The 20,287-nt window shown below is 38.6% G+C and overlaps 1 protein-coding gene across 1 annotated transcript in view; it reads left to right on the top strand.

Moving 5' to 3' along the window:
- The window catches only part of kcnk2a (potassium channel, subfamily K, member 2a), a 181,118-nt gene extending 167,114 nt beyond the window's left edge, over positions 1-14,004 (top strand). The window contains exons 6-7 of the mRNA XM_060830891.1: positions 1,951-2,093; positions 13,602-14,004. Of these exons, the coding sequence (XP_060686874.1) occupies positions 1,951-2,093; positions 13,602-13,916 (458 nt within the window). The 3' untranslated portion in view covers positions 13,917-14,004. The remainder of the gene's footprint in view (positions 1-1,950; positions 2,094-13,601) is intronic.
- The last annotated feature ends 6,283 nt before the right edge of the window (positions 14,005-20,287 follow it).

Below are 20,287 nucleotides of genomic sequence, written 5' to 3'. Positions count from 1 at the left end.
TGCCAGCTTTTGGCCCTTATCCTTCTAAACCCTTGCTATTCATACACCCCCCCCCCAGATGTCTTTTAAATGTTATAATGGTATCAGCTACAACCACTTCCTATGGCAGTTCATTCTATACACACACCCCTCTCTGCATGAAAAAGTTGCCCCTTAGGTCCCTTTTAAATCTTTCCCCTCTCACCTTAAACCTATGGACTCCCCAGTCCAGTCTTCCAAGATATTCATATGTATATCTTTGTGACAATGTGCACAAGTGTATTTACTTGTATTTGAGGGAACAACATTTGTTAATAATGCCAAATTGGAAGCACAGTGAATTATGTTGACATTGCAAAAGACAGTAAAAGAATAAAGATGTGCTAGCAGGACAGATGGACAAAGGAAAGATACATTTCAGTGTAGTGAACTCTCAAGAGATAAATTTTAGAAGTTACAACAGAGCAAGGAAATATGATACACTTCAAATCACAAAGTTTTACACTGGGTCAATGTGCAGAACATTTTGTTGTGAAGGTACATAGCCATTAAACAAGATTGTATGAATAGAGAACGATGCGCCAGGTTCTTGTTTATGTTAGCATGCAGCGGTCAAAGATACAAAACCAATGGGGTAATGTTCAACCTGTCCAAGACGTTGATTCAGCAGGTGGGGGACTGTGTAGGTTTTAGACACCCCTATGAAGTATATAAAAAGATTTAGTTTAGGTTCACCACACTGTTTCCAGGGTTGGGGAAGTTACTTTGGAAATGAAAAGTGAGAAGTTTGGTCTGTTTTTAAGAGCTGAAATAGTAGCGGAGTGACTTTGTATAACATATCAAATAGATAGGAATAATTCAGTAAGATAAGCAATAGAGTCCATGAATTTAAATTGTCATTAAACAACAGAATATAGATCAGCCAAAAGGTCTGTTTTTCTGTGAACATTTAAGATTCTGACATTGACACAGGCTACCTTGGATGATAAGGCACATGTATAGTTGAACTATATTTTTGGGATTTTTCATTGCTCTGTTGTTTATTCTATTCAATTCTGGGGTGATTGACAGTGTGAAATATGTGAGAATTACTGCCTAGAGATGAAGGATATTTTTATTAGAAATTATTTTACAAGATAATGTGAAAATAAACTGAACTTTTTTTTGTACTTTAAGGAAGCTCATCCATCTAATCCTTTGTCATCTTCAGACCTCTCCAAGATCTTGTCCTCGCTTATCTCTACAATATCCGAGCTTGCCCTCCTGTATTGTTTGATTTTGTGTTCTTTTGTGCACCCTGTTCTCTTCAGAGACATGATAGAGTCATGAGCTATTTTGGTCTTACTTTTTAAAGGCTGTACAGTCACTTTCCTTAACTCATCTGGCACTGCTCACCAGTTGTACCTTTATTTGCCTGAGGCTATTTAATGTGCTTTAGAACATTTCCTATATTAAAAATAAGGTATAAAACTGCATCCTATTTTCTTCAAACCTTCAGATTAAAGTTCGAATGGCTCTTTTTGTTTCAAACTCAAAGTCGATTATTTCACAGTAAAACTCAGAATAAGATCAGAAACATCTGTAGTTTTGTAATCTTTATGATCTTTCCAAAACAGACCATTAATTTAATTCTAATATTGTGTGAACAGTGCACCTAAGGCACTGAGTTTACACTTGCCAATCTCATTTTGGTCAGGGTTCTTAACAGCTCAGTTTTGTAAGCCTTTTCAAGTCACCACAGGTCACTACTCTAAGTTTAACAGCACATAAAGTGCCAGTTGCATTTTTGTTGCATTAACCTTAATGAGAGATTCTTTAGGAACTAGATGCTATGGCAACTGCTTCAAGCTAAAGTGTGTAGCTTTGATCTTAAAAAATGTGTTACATCTGTACTATCACCTTCAGAACAAAAACCACAGGCTATAGTTCATCTGAAATTGACTAACTTACTATTTTCTTAATGATTTTTAGGAGAGAGTCCTGATAAAGAATATTTAGACTGGTACAAACCTGCTGTATGGTTCTGGATATTAGTGGGACTTGCTTACTTTGCTGCAGTTTTGAGTATGATTGGAGATTGGCTTCGTGTCATCTCAAGGAAAACAAAAGAAGAGGTATGGTGCTGTTAACTGTTTATACTACCTCTTTAATGCAACTTATTTTTTATATCAGTTCTTTGGAGCCTGGTATGTTGATATCCCTGGAATTTGCTTTTTTTTAAACTAATTGTTTTCTTTGCATCTTGATTTAAAAACAACTTCAAATACTTTATGCATATTGGTCCATTGTGTTATCCATTATACTGAGCTTTTTTTATATAAGTCTGAGCCCATATTTGTAAAGCTTCTAAACACACATTACATGTGGTAATTTTTAGTTTACAGACTGACATGATCCATGGAGTCAGTGGCCTGGCTTTATGTGGTTGACTTATATTGTCTGCACTACAAAAAAATACTTCATTGGTTGTCATTTGTCTTATGAATGCAAGTTCTTTCTTTAAGACTGGTTCTCTGATAACAAGCTTAGAAAATATTTAGATATACATTAAAAAGACTTTAGTCAAAGTCTCTAGGTGAGTCCAGGTCATGACAAAGAAAGTAAACGTTTTGAAAAAAATTAAAATGCTTCAGTTTGCCCTGAGGCTGGTGAGAATATGGCATTTGCTGCTACATGCATTGATTGAAACATTTAAGCTGAGGTTTGATGCACGCTTGAGGAAGAAGATAACATCGGGGGCAGGCAGGGAGAAGTCTTTATAATTGAATGAAGCTCATCTGGAGAATAATCACTGATATAGAGTTATTTGATAGAAGGCTTGCTTTTCATTCTTGTGATCTGCATGTCATTGACAAAGCAAATATTTATTACTAATCTGTGACTGCCTTAAGAAAGTGGTGGTGAGCCAATTTCTTCAACTGCTGCATTCAATGTGATGTATCACTGAAAGTGATGAAAGGGAGGGTGTTCCAGTATTTTGACTCTTTGATAGTGAAGGAATTTAGTTCCAAGTCAGAATCATGTGCAGCATGGAAGGGAACTTAAAAATGGTAGTGTTTCCATTCATCTGCTTCCATTGTCCTGTATAGTGGATGCTGCACATTATGTACTGCTGAAGAAACCTTGTGAGTTGCAGCAGTGCATCTCATAGATAATATATTCTATAATCATAGTATATTGGGTTGGGAGAATGAACATGGATATGTTGTGAATCAAGTGGACTGCTTTATCCTGGATCGAATCGAGCTTATTGAATATTGTTTGAGTTTCACTCAGCCAAGTTTAGAGAATGTTTCATCACATTCCTGACTTATGTTTTGTAGATAGTGGCAGGCTTTGGCATCTCAGTTACTCATCTCAGAATTCTCAGCTTCTGACCTATCTTTTCAGACACAGCATTTATACAGCTGTTTCAGTTACTGGTCAGTGGCAACCCTAAGATGTTGAAGGTGAAGGAATTAGTGATGTTTGAATGCCAAGTGGAAACCGTTAAATTCTCACTCTTTGGAGATAGTTGTTATTTTGCGCAGGCGTGACCTGAATGTTATTTTCTATTTATCTGACCAAGTCTGAACATTTTTCAGGTCTTGTTTCGTGAGGAATCATCAGTGATGCTGAACATTGTGCAGTCATCAGTGAGCATGCTCCCTTTTTGTTGGAGGAAGGTTATTGATGAAGCAGCTGAAGGTGGTTGGGCAGTCCCCTGAGGAAGACTCACAGTGTAGTTTTTGGCTAAGATGATTGACTTCCAAAAATCAAAACAATCCTCCTTTGTACAGGATATGACTCCATCCAATAAAGTGTAACCCTCCAAATTCCCAAGGACTTCAATTTTCCTAGGGCTTTCTGATGCCATACGTATTCAAATATTGTCTTGAAGTCAATGACAGTTACTTTCACTTCACTTCAACTCTTTTATTTGTACTTGGACCATGTCAATGGTGGGGACTGGAGTTCAGAGGTATTGATGCTGTTAGACCACCTTTCCAGTCACCAGATTTGGAGGATCTTGCAATGACTTTCTGGTGATACTTTTCCAATATTTCTCAATAACTTCATTTGGTTTTCCAAATCTGAAGCCTATAAGAGCCTGCAAATCACTGCTGTCTGTGATAAACTATGGCTTTAAAAGGCGTATTTATTTTATGTTTGAAGAGAAGTTTGAAGGCAGAGATGCTGAGCTGTCCATTGAAAGCTAATAAAGTAAACAGCTTGTGTGACCTTGTTTTTTTTAAAAAAATTGGACCAACAGAAGCAGCATGAATGGGTGGGGCAAGTTCCCACAGAACCAGGATTTTTAGTTTCAGTAGCAGTTGTTGCTGGGTCTTAAAACTGAGTGGAAACTATAGTATATCTCTCCTTGCTACCCTTTCTCACAAAGTATTCCCTTGATGTTTTCCTCCTGGGATGCTAGAATTGCACATGAGCCAATCTGCTTTGTTGACTTTACCTTTGTCAAGGATCTGTTTATGGGATGTTACTATATTGGAACAGTTACTATTTAGTAGTAAAATAATCTATTACTTTTTGAAGTTTTCTAGTAGAGTTATAGCTAAGCTAATTCTTCTCCTTTTTTTTCTTTTATTGTACTCTAACGATAGTGTATGAATAAAGTATATTTTGCTTCAAGTGTAATAGCTTGACCTACTGAATTACATTGGGAATGCAACACCTTACACTTACCTTTTAAAATAAGGAAAAGTTAGGGTCTAGACTATCTTCTTAATATATTTTTGAGGTGGTGTGGTCTTGTCCATAACTTATCTATTAACCAATGAGCCTTATTCTCAGTTTGAAATCCTGGTCCCCAAAATACTCTTCCTCAGTCAGCCAAAGGCAGCAGGCATTTGCAAAATAAGTACTGCTTGATAATTCTACCAGCAACTGCATCTATCACTTTGCTGATGATTGACAGTAAAGTGATGGTGCAGGAATTATTTGGATGGAATTTGATCTTTTTGTACACAGTGCTTAACATTATGAGGGACATAGATAGAACAGGTAGGAATGAGCTTTTCCCCTTGGTGGAAGTATCCATGATCATGGGGCATAGATTTAAGTTAAAGGCAGAAGGTTTCAAGGGATGTGAGCAAAACACTTTTCACTCAGAAGGTGGTGGTAATCTAGAACTCATTGTCTGGAAGGGTGGTAGAGTCAGACTCATAACATTTAAGAAATACTTAGATATGCACTTGTGATGCTGAGGCATACAAGGCTAAGGACCAAGTACTGAAAAATGGTGTGAGAATATTTAGGTGTTTATTTTTCACTAGCACAGACTCGATTGGCTTTTTTCTGTGCTATTGACCTCTATGACTCTGTGAATTATCTAGTCAATTGTCAACATTGTCCTTTTATTGTCAGAGTTGTAGCCACACTGGAGCAGTGTGGTTAAGGGATTGGCCAGTTCTGGAACAGGATACATTAACACTGTAACCCAGATGTTGTCAGAGCCTTTGTTGTAGCCAGTGCCTTCAGCAATTTTGGCACTGGAAATTCTATTTAATTCTGTGTCACCTCCTGGAATTAATTATCTATCAAACTACAAATCTATGTAGACCCTTTGGAAACCAATGCTCCAAGACTTGCTCTGCTGATAAATCATTAGTTGATTTCTTAATGTGAACAAACAGACTGGACCAATGATCGGCATTTCATTAACTTTCTGGGTGATTCTGAAACATTCCATTCTTTCTGTATCAGACTTTTCTCTGGTATTTCTGTGCTGGGGAGTCAGGTAGTTACCATGAAGGACAGTGAGCACCTTGTAAAAGATAGAGGGCTTTTCCAAGAGGGGAGGGGAAGAAAAGAAAAGGAACACTTAAAAATTTATATAGCATCTAAGATTCTTCAAAGATATGAAATATTTCTGAAGTGTACTGTTGTATCATACAAAAATATGGCAGTCAAACTGTATGTAGCAAGATTCACAAATTACAAAAAGTACAACATATCGACAATAATGGTTAAAGGAATAATATTAGATGGAACGGTGTCACCTGTTCAAATAGTGCTGCAGGATTTGTGTAGGATGTCCTCTTGAACAGATGGATTGAATACTTTATTTGTAATAGTACATCACTGCACTCTATGCCACTTATATTTATATTCTGGAGTGAAAGTTGAACCTACAACCTTCAGACTTGAAAGCAAGAATGCCATAAATAAGGTATTTGAATAGTGTTTGATTTCAGTGCTGAAATCTGGCCTCTTAGGATTGGATCCAACTTCATGGGCTGCATATCTATTCTTGATCAATGTCTTCATCTACAGAGTGCAGCAATAGTTGATTAAACTGTAGCCTGCTTCTTCAATTCTGTGCAATTTGACTTACACCTTGCCAACTTCAATAGAGGTTTCTTGTCAATTTAAAATATTCTGTCTCTTCACCTGTCCCGCTGGGTTGTTTCTTGTCTTTAAATCAGCTGCAGAGGTTTAAATTTATGAGTTAAGACAAATATTGTCATTCACCTCACAATGCAGTAATGTTTTGTTCATTCTATTATCTCTGCTGAATGGAGGAATGATGGAACAGCTTTCAGCCACAGCTAATAGAGAAATCAGGAATCAAGTCACTCTATGTCGACTCCTTCACCAAATTTCTAATTTTGGTGACTGCCGCAGCTGACAACTTTAATGTGCTCTTACAGTGTAGCAGTGTTCCATCAGCAACATTGATTTTGACATTAGGAAAGGATATAATAAGGGTGAGTTACGGTTCTGACCTGAACTGAACTAAAATGTTTACATTGAAAATCAATTGGCTACCTTGAATCTAACTGGCCTAAACACTGTATTTGTATTTCTTCTATTACTTACTAATTCCTGTTTTTACGATCAACGAACCACTCTTTCTACTTACTTACCACTTTTCCTACTTACTTACCACTTATCACTTCCCTCTCTCAATTTCCTTGCTGTCTCTTGCCCTCAGCCCATCCAGCTTACCACTTGCCTCTCCTGAACCCCTCACTCCTGACCGCTCACTCCATTCTTCTCCTGAACCATGCCCCTTTCCTGCTCCCCTGCCCATCTCAGTCTCCTCCCACTCCTCTGACTGCTCTATTCGCCAATTTGCTTGCCACCCCACAGTTCCTCCCACTTACTGTTCCTCTCAGGGCCTGCCTCACTGCTTCACTCTTGCTGGCTCTTTCCTGAGCTTAGAGGGAGAGGTGCAGTGAGAAATGGGGAATTAGGCAATGATGGAGACAATGAGCGGAAAATATTAAGAACGTCAAGGGAGCGACAAGTTGAAGTGAATGAGGGGGTCAGGAAAAGGAAGGAGTGAGTGGGAGGGAGTGAGAGGTGTGGGTGAAGAACTTGGATGTGTTTTAAAATCATGCAGAGTTAAAATGCAGTTGTTAACATATGTGCAGTAATCATGTTACAGGAAACTGTAGGTCAAAGGCAGCAGGTCTACTTGGTAAGTTCCAGCATTTACAAGACTGTGGTCCAATGGAAAGCTCTTAAATGTACTTTAAATGGGGAATACATGTACTGGGACCATACCTTAATCTGCTGTGCAAACACTTCAGTTTGAAAATGGATATTGGAGAGTGTGATTGTTTTGCTGTGGAGATATGGGACATTGAATGATTAAATTTATATAGGGAAGTATTTGGAATTATGTGTTAAAGTTTTGTTATTGCTGTGTGATTTTCAAGATGACAGGAAATCCAGCAGTAAAAGAAAGTTAAGGTTCTCTGGCTCCAGGAGATAAGTGTTTCTTTCACCACAAGAAGAAGCTGTGTCCCTCCCAGCTACTCAAGGAACATTTTAGTTTGCACCAATCCTGGTGGACAGCCATGCCCTGTCAAACCTCAACAGCACCACAATACCCAGCCACAATTGCTGACTTCACTCCAGCAATGCTGGGTGGCCTACTCCCATTTAACCATCCCCTATCAGAGGGCTCTCCTTTTCCTGATAATGGGTCTCTTCTACTATCTCCAAGGATCCTCAGCAGTGACCTCTTGCTGCTGGTATTCACTCCCATCTGTTGACCAGCATATCCACTTGATGGGTGTGAAACAGAGCCAAGAAATTTTAACAAGGCCCTGCTGTTACATTTGGTAGAACCTCAGAATCTCCAGTATTGTTATATTCTTCAACCATTTGTGACATCACATGGGCAGTTCCTGTCCCCATTTCATATCAGGCCATTGAATTTTGCAGTGCCTTGTATTTTAAAAAAAGAGCAAATCAACCTCTGAGCTATACACAATTAATGGTCCTTAACTTGCATTGGTAAAGATAAGACAAACAATACATGGCCTACATTTCCTGTATTGTATTTACAACAAAGATAGACAAATGGAAGATGAGGTACTTTGGTAGGAATTTAAAACATTTAAGACTAATGCAGTCAGCATTATTTGTTTGGACTTTTGAAAGGTCTTGGCAAAAGTACTAGAAAATTGAAGCTGGTGGAATCACAGATGCAAAATTGGCAAAATGACAGAAATCAAAGATATTAATTTGCCGCTACTTGGCTGCGGTGAACAAGGTTAAAAATCATACAACACCAGATTATAATCCAACTGTTATATTTGAAAGTGCTAGCTTTCGGAGTGCTGCTCCTTCATCGGGTAACAAGTGGGGCAGGATTAAAAGACACAGGATTTATAACAAAACATCTCTGTGTCATGCAACTAATAAGATACATTGAACAAACATAAATTGCTGATAAGTCTTTCATCTTTTAGAATGGGTTGCAGGTATCAATTTGTTAATAGTTAAATCCCAGAACTTCTTTCCAGTCACATTCCCGAGATAACTTAAGGTTTGATTTTTAAAAAAGTGACACCTCAGCTTAGACAATACATTGAAGGTGTGAGGTTAGAGTCTGTCTGTATTCCAATCTTGAGTCAGAGTGGTTCTGTTTCCAAAATAAGAATTTGTAAAATGTCATATGGATTGACTGCCTGCAGATTATGTGCTTTTTTTGAACAAAATAAAACGTATCTACAATTGCAATTCTGTAAATGCAAATTCACCCTATAGACTTACATGTGTGCGCGTTCATGTGAGTGGGAAGGGGAGAGAGAGATTGAGTGAGTGAATGAATGAGTTTGTGTGTGTCAGAGAGAGAGAGAGAGAGAGAGAAAGAGAGAGAGAATGTGAGTCCTCATTGAGACCACATTCCTTTTTCACACTAAGATCTCCCTCCATTTCATTATGTAAATGTAATGGATTAAGAACAGATGTAATAGTTCATAGTCATATGTCCCAAAGGTGCAGCTGGATATCAGCAAGACCAGCACAATTATACACAGCCACAATCTGTAACTCCATAACCCAGCACCATCAACCTGCTTCAATGGCGATTTTAGAACACCATGGTAGTTGGAGCACCTGATGAGGAGTCAATAATTGTGAAACTTTCAACAGAGTTACTTGTAAACTAAAGCCAAATGAAATGTTGTTATAGCTAGAACTGAGTGATCCCCCGTGAACAGACCAGGATAAATCTTTGCAGTCCTATCACATCCAGTGCTGATTAATGGAAGACAATTAATCAACTGATGGGAGGACGAAGCTCTATCAGCATTCCCATCCTCAGCAGTTGCAGAGGCCAGAATTATCTAAATAAGACCAGTGAGTACATTTTGGCCTCACTCTTATCTATCAGTCTAAAGCACATTCCAAATGAATACCAACTGCTTAGTTTGATTTGTTGGAATTTACAGTGTCACAGTGGTTCAGGGCTTCATCCCCAAGTTCCAGTTTCTGTGGTTTAGCTCATGCGACTCTGCCTTTATCCTTTCTCAGCACCCCCACAAAACAGTACATGTTACTTTCTGAGAAATTCAGCCTTTTTTAAATTACAGCTGTATTTTTCAGGCACAACTTATTATCATGCTATCAAGTTGAATTTTCTCTCAGCAGTTAAGAATGGCTTTTGGTATTTCCCTGGTGTATAATTTCCAACAGACTTTTCACAATTTTGTCAAATGGGATTTTCAATCACCTGACAACTGCTCAGAACTCTGTCCATAGAATTTATGTTGTTTCTGAACAGGGCAAGCAACAGCAAGGCCCTTTAATGAATTAAATTGAAGAACGCTTAGTGCACCATATGGATTACAAACTAGGAAGTAAACAGGACAAAATATAAATGACATACAAAATCATGCACAGGAACCAAGATAACAATTAATACAGACGCGATTGAGGCAGTCAGATAAAAGATACTTTTCTGATGAAGGAATGAGACATCACATTTATAAAATTAATTTTCCATCACCAGAGAGGTTGTTCATCACTAAATATCAGTCATGATGCTATTGAAATCCCATTTAATCTTAAGTATCTCAACCATATTCTATCCTCAACCAATTATATCACAGAAATAGGAGATAAGTGACACATTTTCACAGATTTCCATATATAGCTGTGCATATAGGTGAGGCAAAGCAAGTGACTGAGGTATCAGTCGAGGAGCACTTTGAGGCCAGCGAACATAATTCTATTAATTTTAAAGTAGTTATGGAAAAGGATAGACCTGATCTAAAAGGTAAAGTTCTAAATTGGAGCAAGGACAATTTTGATGGTGTTATTTCAAAAGTTGATTGCAAGAGGCTATTCACTGGTAAAGGGATGGTTGGAAAGTGGGAGGCCTTAAAAAAGAGATATTGAGAGTCCAGAGATAGTATGTCCCTATTCGTGTGATGGTCAAGGCTGATAGGTGTAGGGAATGCTGGATGACTAGAAAAATTGAGACGCTAGTCAAGAAATAAAAAGGAAGATGTGGCAGGTATGGACAGCTGGGGTCAAGTGAGTTCCTAGAGAGGGGAATAGGAATATACTCAAGGGAAAATTAGGAGGGTAAAAAGGGAACTTGAGATAGTTAAGCAAAATAGGGTTAAGGAGAATCCAAAGAGATTTTACGAATAAATTAAGGACAAAAATGTAACTAGGGAGAGAAGAGGGTCCCTTAAATATCAATAAGATTGCCTATGTGTGGAAACGCAGGATTTGGGTGAGACACTAAATGAGTATTTCATGTCAGTATTTACGTGGAGAAAGAAATGGAAGATATAGAATGTGGAGAAATAAATAATGTTAACTTTGAAAGTGTCACTATTAGAGAGGAGAAGGTGCTGGACGCTTTAAAACGCATAGAGATGGATGAATCCCCAGGACCGGATTATGTATATCCTAGACCTTGTGGGAAGCTGGATTGTGATTGCTGGGTTCACTGCTGAGCTATTTGTATCTTTGATAGCCACAGATGAGGTGTCAGAAGATTGGAGGGTGGTTAGTGTGGTGCCATTATTTAAGAGAGATGGTTAAGGAAAAGCCTGGGAACTACAGATCAGTGAGCCTGACATCAGTGGTGGGTAAGTTGTTGGAGGGGACTCTGAGGGATAGGACTTACACATATTTAGAATCACAAGGACTGATTAGGGATAGTCAACATGGCTTTGTCCATGGAAAATTGTGTCTCACTAACAAGGCTTTTGAAGAAGTGACAAAGAGGATTGATAAAGGCAGAGTGATGGATGTGGTCTCTTTACTTCAGCAAGGTGTTCAACCAAGTTCCGCATGGTAGACTGTTGAAGAAGGTTAGATCACATGGAATCCAGGGAGAGTGAGCCATTTGGATACAAAATTGGCTTGAAGGTAGGATGCCTAGGTGGTGGTTGAGACTAGTTTTTCGGATGAGAAGTCTGTGACCAGCAGTGTGCCATAAGAATTCATGCTGGGTCAGTTGCTTTTCATCATTTATAGAAATGATTTGGATATGAATATAGGTGGTATAGTTACTAAGTTTGCAGATGACACCAAAATTGGAGGTGTAGTGGACAATGAAGAAGGTTACCTCAAGGTAGAACAGGATCTTGATCAGATGGGCTGATGGGCCAAGGAGTGTGAGGTGTTATATTTTGCTCAGGCAAATCAGAACAGAACATACACATTTAATGGTAGTGCCCTGGGGAGAGTTGCCGAACAGAGAGATCTAGGCGTGCAAGTTCATAGTTCCTTGAAAGTCGAGTTGTAGGTGGACAGGGTGGTGAAGAAGGTGTTTAGTTTGCCTTTATTGGGTTGGGATGTCATGTTGCAGCTATACAAGACATCGGTTAGCCTACTTGCATTCAACTCTGGTCTCCCTAATATAGGAAGAATGTTGTTTAACTTAAAAGGGCTCAGGGAAGATTTAAAAGGATGTTGCTGGGATTGGAGGGCTTGAGCTATGGAGAGAGGCTGAATCAGCTGGGGCTATTTTCCCTGGAGCATTGGAGACTGAAGAGTGATCTTGTAGAAGTTTATAACATCATGAAGGGCATGGATTGGATGAATAGTCATGGTCTTTTTCCTAGGGTAGGGGAGTCCAAAGTTAGAGGGCCTAGACTTAACGTGAGAGCAGAAAGATTTAAAAGGGATCTAAGGGGCAACATTTTCACTCAGAGGGCGATGTGTGTGTGGAATGAGCTGGCAGTGGAAGTGGTGCAGGCTGGTATAATTAAGGCATTTAAAAGGCATCTGGATGGTTACTTGAATAGAAAGTGTTTAGAGGGATATGGAGCAAATGCTGGCAAATGGGGCTAGATTAGTTTGACATATCTGGTCAGCATGGACGAGTTGGACCACAGGGTCTGTTTGTATGCTGTACAACTCTATGTTTCTATGTGCGAAGACAGAATTTGCTGTCTGAGGTATCCTGATAGCTTCACTGTTGTTATGATAACAAAATTCACATCATTAACTTGATGGCTTGCATTTTACATGAAATTTAAAAGTGGCTTGCAACCAATCCAAGCAGCTAATTCGTAAGTGGCACAGTAATTGCATCTGGTGCTCTCCTCTGTTTGCCTTTGATTTCATTACAATGGATCAGCCTTTTTCTACTTCATTTAGTGCATATCTGTAATTTTCTTTAGTCATGCAGTTTCTATATTGTATGTGTTTTTCTGTGCTGGACCGAAATTATGCAGAGGTTTTTCTTTTTGATTTGCTTCATTGTTGCTTAGCAGGAACGGGAATAAGAGTTGGGCAATTACTTTTGTTCTCTCTCAGTGGTTCATCAGTCTCTTTAACTATTGTATCAATCATTAGCTGGCTTTGATATATTAGCTTACTAGTTGATAATTTGTATAATTTATTAGAGCTTTTGAAGTCACTTTAAGCAAGAATTCTACTGTCTGATTTTAATTAAAATCAGTAGATATTGTGCTCTTGCATGTATTGTGATCAAGAAATTCTCTGAGCAAATTATTTACTCAGCTTCCTAAAATTAAAAAAAAAGGTATTCATTCGACTACCTTTGAAATCTGGGACTAGTCTGAAAGCGTGTTTTCTTCATGATAGAAATTAAAATTAATTCCATTGTAAATCATGGAAGTTGCAACACAAAATAAGGTAGTTCACCCATCAAACGTGAACCAATGCAAGCTCCTCAACAACCTTTTATTTGATCCTTTCACATTGAATTATTCCTTTATCAAATTATTACCTAATTGCTGTTGTACAACTTTAATAGTCACTTTTGGCAAAGCATTGTGTGATCCAGTTATACTTTTGTACTCAAGCAATTTTTGAATCTTTTTTTCCCATATCAAAGTATATTGTGCTTGGTAATTAAAATACATTATGGGGATACATTTTCTTTTGCTTTTTAGGTTGGAGAGATGAGGGCTCATGCAGCTGAATGGACAGCCAATGTCACAGCAGATTTGAAAGAGACTCGCAGAAGGCTGAGTGTAGAAATTCATGATAAGTTCCAGAGAGCTGCATCCATCAAAAGGAAACTGTCCTCAGAACTAGGAGGGCAGCAAACGCAAGAGTTAACGCCAGGCAAAAGAACATTGTCTGTTAACCTCACTGATGAGAAAGATACTCTGCCAACTTTGTCGAAAAATGGTAGTCTTTATCTAAATGGCTTATGTTCTCAGAATGCCAGTGGAGAGATCTCAGTAATTGAAGACATCAAGTAGCAACCGTCAACAGTAATAAAGAAATGAATAGTATTCAAAGCCAAACAAAGAAACTTTTTTTTTGGGAGATCGAAAGACAATTTCCATCAGAAACCGTCATCAGATAAAATCTTTCTAAATTCACAGGTCATAAGATAATGCTGCTGTGAAGGAATGTAGTTTTGAGTTCATTCACTTCAATTTCTATTTGATCTGATTTCAATTTTGATCTGTAACATTGCTTTATACCTTCAAAAAATCAAATCAGTGCCTTAACTTTTGGCAGATGCAGAACCGAGCATTTATGTCTTTTGCGTATCTATGTGAATATTCTGATTTATTGTGAAATTCTACCCATGACCTGGTTGTAAATTGTAAAAGTAATTTCTGACAATGCCAGGTTGAAGAAGGACAACATCATAACAACATTCATAGCCCTAAGTACAAACCAAAAGAGTTCTGAGAAAGGGCAATGAGACCCAAAACATTAACTCTGATATCTCTCCACAGATGCTGTCAGACCTGCGGAGCTTTTCCAACAATTTCAGTTTTCGATTCATAGCCATAGTTTGGACAAACAGCAGTTACAAGAGTTCCAAACACATTCTTTGTGATACAGAATAAAGAATTCAATAATTCTTTCAGAAAAAGAGCTTGCATTTGCAAGGAAATATTCAGCTAGCATAGATGTTCATTGAGAAATATGGAATAATGTATGGGATTTGCAAGGCTCGTATTAATATGGCTAACATTGAATACTTGAGATAAAACAGACAAGGATTTGAAACATATTGCACTCTCTGACTATATTTCAGCATTTCAACTAAAGGTACATATTTTTAAACTCATTATTAGTAATGAAATCAACATTCATCAACAGTTTAGCATTTGTATAATGTGCTTCCACACCATAGTGAATCTTCCCTGCTTCATTATTTTCTTGATTGCCTTATCGCGTAAGCATCAATATGAACAGAACTTTCACTAATACTTTCAAGTTCAGCAAAAAATGGATCTTATTTTCAGATGGAAAAGGATTTTTCTTTCTTGAGTTTTTGAAGAAAATGTTCTCCAATCATAAGACTGTAAGATAAAGGAGTAGAATGAGGCCATGCAACCTATTGAGTCTGCTGCACTATTCAATCATGGCTGACATGTTTCTCAACCCCATTCTCCTGCCTTCTCCATGTAAACTTTTATCTCTTTACTAATCAAGAACCTCTTCATCTCAGGCATACACTCAATGATTTGCCCTCCAAGTTTTCTGTGACAATCAGTTCCCAGATCAACCACCCTCTGGCTGAAGACATTGTTCCACATCTCAGTTCGGAAGGTCATCTCATCACTCTGAGCCACATCCATTCTATACAGGCCTTTCAATATTCTATAAGTTTCATTGAGACTCCTCTCAGTTTTCTAAATTCCATCACTGCAGTCCCAAAATCCACAACGATTCCTCAATATGACAAGCACTTCATCCCTGGGATCATTCTTGTGAACCACCTCTGGTCCTCGTTGAATGTCAGCACATTTTTCCTTAGGTACAGCATCTAAAACTGCTTGCAATATTCCAAACGTGGTTTGAATACAGCTTTATACAGCCTCAGCAATACATCCCTGATCTTGTAATCTAGCCTTCTTAAAATGAATGCGAACATTGTACTTGCCTACCTAACTGGCAACTGAACCCATAAGTTGACCTTAAAAAAACTCCTGAACTGGAACTCCCAAGTTTCTTTGTGCTTCAACTTTTGGAAAGCTTTTCCATTAATCTTCCTACTATAGTGTTCACACTATCTGTTATTGTATTCTATCTGCCACTTCTTTGCCCACTCTCATCGCCTGCCTAAGTACTTCCGCAGACTCCCCGCCTCCTGAAAACTACCTACCCCTCCATCTATCTTTGTCTCATCTATGAACTTAGCAACAATGTTTTCAGTTCCTTTGTCCAGAACGTTAATATACAATGTGAATAGTTGTGGTCCCAACACCAATCCCTGTGGAATCCCACTAGTCACCAGCTGCCATCCTGAAAAAGAACTCTTTATCCTTGTGCCAATTAGCCAATCCTCCATCCAAACCAGTATCTTGCCTCTAACACTGTGTACTCTTGTTCTAATTAGCAGCATCCAGTGCAGCATCAAAGGCCTCTGGAAATCCAAAGGATAACATCCACTGTCTTTCCTTTGTTTAACCTACTTGTTACCTCCTCAAAAAATTCTAAAGGTTAGTCAGGAATGACCTCCCCTTGATGAAACTGTGCTGACTCAGCCCCATTTTAGCATGCACCTTCAAGAGTGTAATCTCATTCTTAATAATGGGCTCTAAAATTTTACTGATAACGGGGATCAGGCTAACCAGCCTCTAATATTCTGTCTTGTGCCTTATTCCCTTCTTAAACAGCAATGGCACATTGGCCATTTTCCAGTCTTTTGCATCCCTCCCTGACTCCAGTGATCACTAAAACATCATCACCAATATCTCTACAATCTCCTGAGCTATTTCCTTCAGAACCAAGGGTGTAGCCCATCTGACCCAGGTAATTCATCCATTTTCAGCCCTTTTAGCTTCCTCAGCACCTTCTCCTTTGCGATGGCCACTACATTCACCTCTGCCCCGAATCTCTTGAAGTTCTCTTGTGCTGCTAGTGTCGTCCTATATGAAAATTTCTGCAAAGGCTTCCCATTCACACTGTTACTCATTAATCTTCACCACACCTCCCCTGCCCATCTGCCTGTCCTCCAATGTTTAGATCCCAGCCTTGATCTTGCAGCTACATCGCTGGGATACCCACAATGTGATAGCTACCAATTTTATTCTCTGCTATAAGCTCATTTACCTTGTTTTGCACACTGCATACATTTAATTACAACACCCTCAGTCCTGCATTGACTGTCCCTCTTCTCATAATTGTCCCTTTATCTGCTGTGTATTAAGTTAGATTCCTGATCCTTTCCATACTCTCTGTCCTATCACTTATTCTGGAAACTTTAATAACCTCTCTGGAGTCGTCCCACCTTTGACTAATTTAAAGTCCTTGGGACTTTGATTTATCTCCAATTTGTGCCATACAGAAGTATTTTAACTTCCAAGATAAGTTAAGTTCAGGTTGGGTGAGAAATAGATATTTTGAAGCTTCAAATTCAACCCTAGATTGACCCTAACTCACCCACATCTCCTTTTAATGGAGATAGGTTTAGATTAGATTAGATTACTTACAGTGTGGAAACAGGCCCTTCGGCCCAACAAGTCAACACCGACCCGCCGAAGCGCAACCCACCCATACACCCTACATTTACCTCTTACCTAACACTACGGGCAATTTAGCATGGCCAATTCACCTGACCCGCACATCTTTGGACTGTGGGAGGAAACCGGAGCACCCGGAGGAAACCCACGCAGACACGGGGAGAACGTGCAAACTCCACACAGTCTGTCGCCTGAGTCGGGAATTGAACCCAGGTCTCAGGTGCTATGAGGCAGCAGTGCTAACCACTGTGCCACCGTGCCGCCCACAGTTGTGGGGCAGTTGACTAATTCACTGTCACAAGGTGTCAATCAATAAAATCCTTTAACAATCATTTAAACCTGAGGTCAAGAAGAAGGGTCAAATCTATAGATTGTCTTAAATTTGCAGCACTGCTTGAGGATGGTAAGGCCATCTCTGCTACATCCTGGCTCAACAAGTTAGCTCACTTCTGTCTTGATGCGGTCAGTCAACTTTCCTCCAACCCCGCAATCTCCAACAGCAACATTCCCAATTTCCCTTGAATCCCTCTGTAACTGTCCTCCAGCAATCTCAAATCTGACCCAGATCATCACCTCACTAATTGCCTGACCTCAAAGAGGTTCAGTGCGCCCAACTACAGTGTTATCTCTCTTAACTTCCCTCCCCAACAATCTCTATTGGTGATAGTCTTTCTCCTCACTCAACCTTGATTCTTCCCCAATTCAAATTAAACTCTTCCCTGGCTATAGTTTCTCTATCTTCAGCCATAACAACACCATTACTTTTTTTTAACATAGATCCTGTTGTTAATTTCAAGAGCACGTCCTGGAAAGCTTCATTTCTCAGTGTTCTGTCCTAAATTCCGCTGCATTCGCCTATTCCCCCTTTGCGTGTTAGGGTCTAGAATTTTGCTTCAGTTTAATTATCCAATTTCACAAATGTTATATTGCAAAGTACAGTAGCAGAATTCCTTTTTTAGGGAAGAAGGAACAGGATTATTGAGCTGGTAAATCAGTTCAGATGTCCTATTGGTTTATGTTTAAACTACACCTTACAAGTATCCTCCATATACCTCAATGCTCTTAATTAACCGAAACAAAACAATCTCATTTTTGGACATTTCAGTTGACAATGTAGCCATTAGTTTAGTATTTCAATTCACTTACTACATGACTGAATAACAAAAGTACAAATCTTATTTATTAAGCACCTTTAATGTCATACAATGATCCAAGGTGCTTCTCTGGGTTATAAAACATAATGTTGTACTGAGCCACATAAAGAGATATTAGATGACCAAAAGCTTTCATGATTACATAGGTTTTTGGAAATGTCTTAGAAGACAATTGCAAGGTAAAACATGGGAGAGGAGCTTGGGTCCAGACAATGACAGTATGGTCACTGGTAGTGAAGCAATTACAAATGGGAATGCACAAAAAGCCAGAGTTAGAGAAGCACAGATATCTCAGGTGGACCAAAGGAGATTACAGAGATAGAGAAAGGTGAGGCCATGGAGACATTGAAAAGAAAGATGAGAATTTCAAAATCCAAACATTGCTTGATGGAAGCTGATGTTGGTCAGTGAGTGAAGAGATGTTGGCGAATGGGTCCTGCTGTGAGTAAAGAAACAGACAACTGAATTTTGGATAACCTCAAGTTTACACAGAATGTGTGAAACCACTTAGGACTGAGTTGGACTAATCATGTCTAATGGTAACCAAAGCAGCAGAGAAGATAAGAAAGGGTGAAGCTGAACAACGTTACAGTAGTAGAAATCTTAGTATTGGCACAAGCATAAAGTACGAAGATCATTGCTGGATTAAATGTGACAATAAAGTTTGCAAACACACTGGCTTAGTCTCAGACTGTTAACTGAGAAAGGCATGGAGTTAATAGCTGGGTAATGGAGTTTGGAACAGGGACCAAAACATTTGTTCATTGATTAGCTCATGAAGAACAAGCATTTGGCTTTTTTATAGTCCAGAGGATGATGCTTTTTGTTATAGAATATATAATCTCAATTCATAGGCACTTCTATGGGTTCATTCACACTATAAGCAAATATGTCAGTGTAAAGTGTGATTTTCACTTTCTATCAATGTTGAAGTTATAGTGTAAATGGCAACTTAAGTCTGAAGATAGGGCCTAATCTAGCACCAAAATAAATTGATTATGCTTCACAAAAGGAAAGAGTCGTGCATGCAAATAATGAGAGAAAGATTGGCAATTCACATTCTCAGGACATCCTGAAGCACTTTATAGTCAATCTGGTACTTTCTGAAGTCATTGTTGTCATGGTACAGCAGCCAGATTTTACACAGTAGGGTTGTCTCAAATAACTACTAATGGCTAGATGGTCTGATTTAATGATGCTGATTAATGGATAAATATTAGCCAAGTGATTCCTCTTCTCTCTTGCAAAACAGTGCTAAGGGATCTTTTACGTCATAAGACTATAAACTGGGCCTCGCGTGAAAGACACATATACTAAATCAAGTCTTTGGAGTTGTACATGAATCTACAATCCACTTACTCAGATATCAGCATATTACAAACTGAGCGACACTACAGTTTCAAGCTACAAAAGCTTGCATGTTGTCTCTGTTTTGCAAACAGGATCTAGCTCTATTTTCTTTCTACTATCTACATTATTATTTGTCCTCTTGGATCAGGATTAATTCAATCAACCAGCTTGTGACTCCTTTTTGTGTGACCAGTCTAAACCCTTAATATTCAGACTCTGAACCACAATTCCAACTGCATCAATCTACAAGGAAGTGGATAGAAATCTTCTTCATCTCCTTGATGGCTTCAGAGATCACAAATAAAATAAATTTTATAAAGCTGAGTTTAATTTCTAAATGTTGTGAGTTTACACGACAGCATGTCTATGTACCAGATGAGGAAGGTTGGGTCTGTTTAATTCTTTGTTGCTGGTGTGAATCTGGACAAAGTAACAAATGTAAATACAACCATAGTTCATCAGTTCACAACTGAAAAAAGTTTAATGGAAATTGATTACAACTGTTCATTATTTATTACATGAACTCTTTTACTGACTTTTCAATGTATATGTTAAGGACACTTGTGGTACACTGGTAGTGTCCATGTCTTTAAGTCAGGAGGCCTGGATTCAACTCACATCTCCTCCAACTGTGTGTTA

The sequence above is a fragment of the Hemiscyllium ocellatum genome, chromosome 10, assembly GCF_020745735.1.
Source record: "Hemiscyllium ocellatum isolate sHemOce1 chromosome 10, sHemOce1.pat.X.cur, whole genome shotgun sequence".
Taxonomy (NCBI): domain Eukaryota; kingdom Metazoa; phylum Chordata; class Chondrichthyes; order Orectolobiformes; family Hemiscylliidae; genus Hemiscyllium; species Hemiscyllium ocellatum.
The sequence above is the reverse complement of the archived record's forward strand: the minus strand, read 5'-3'. Positions and strand labels throughout refer to the sequence as shown.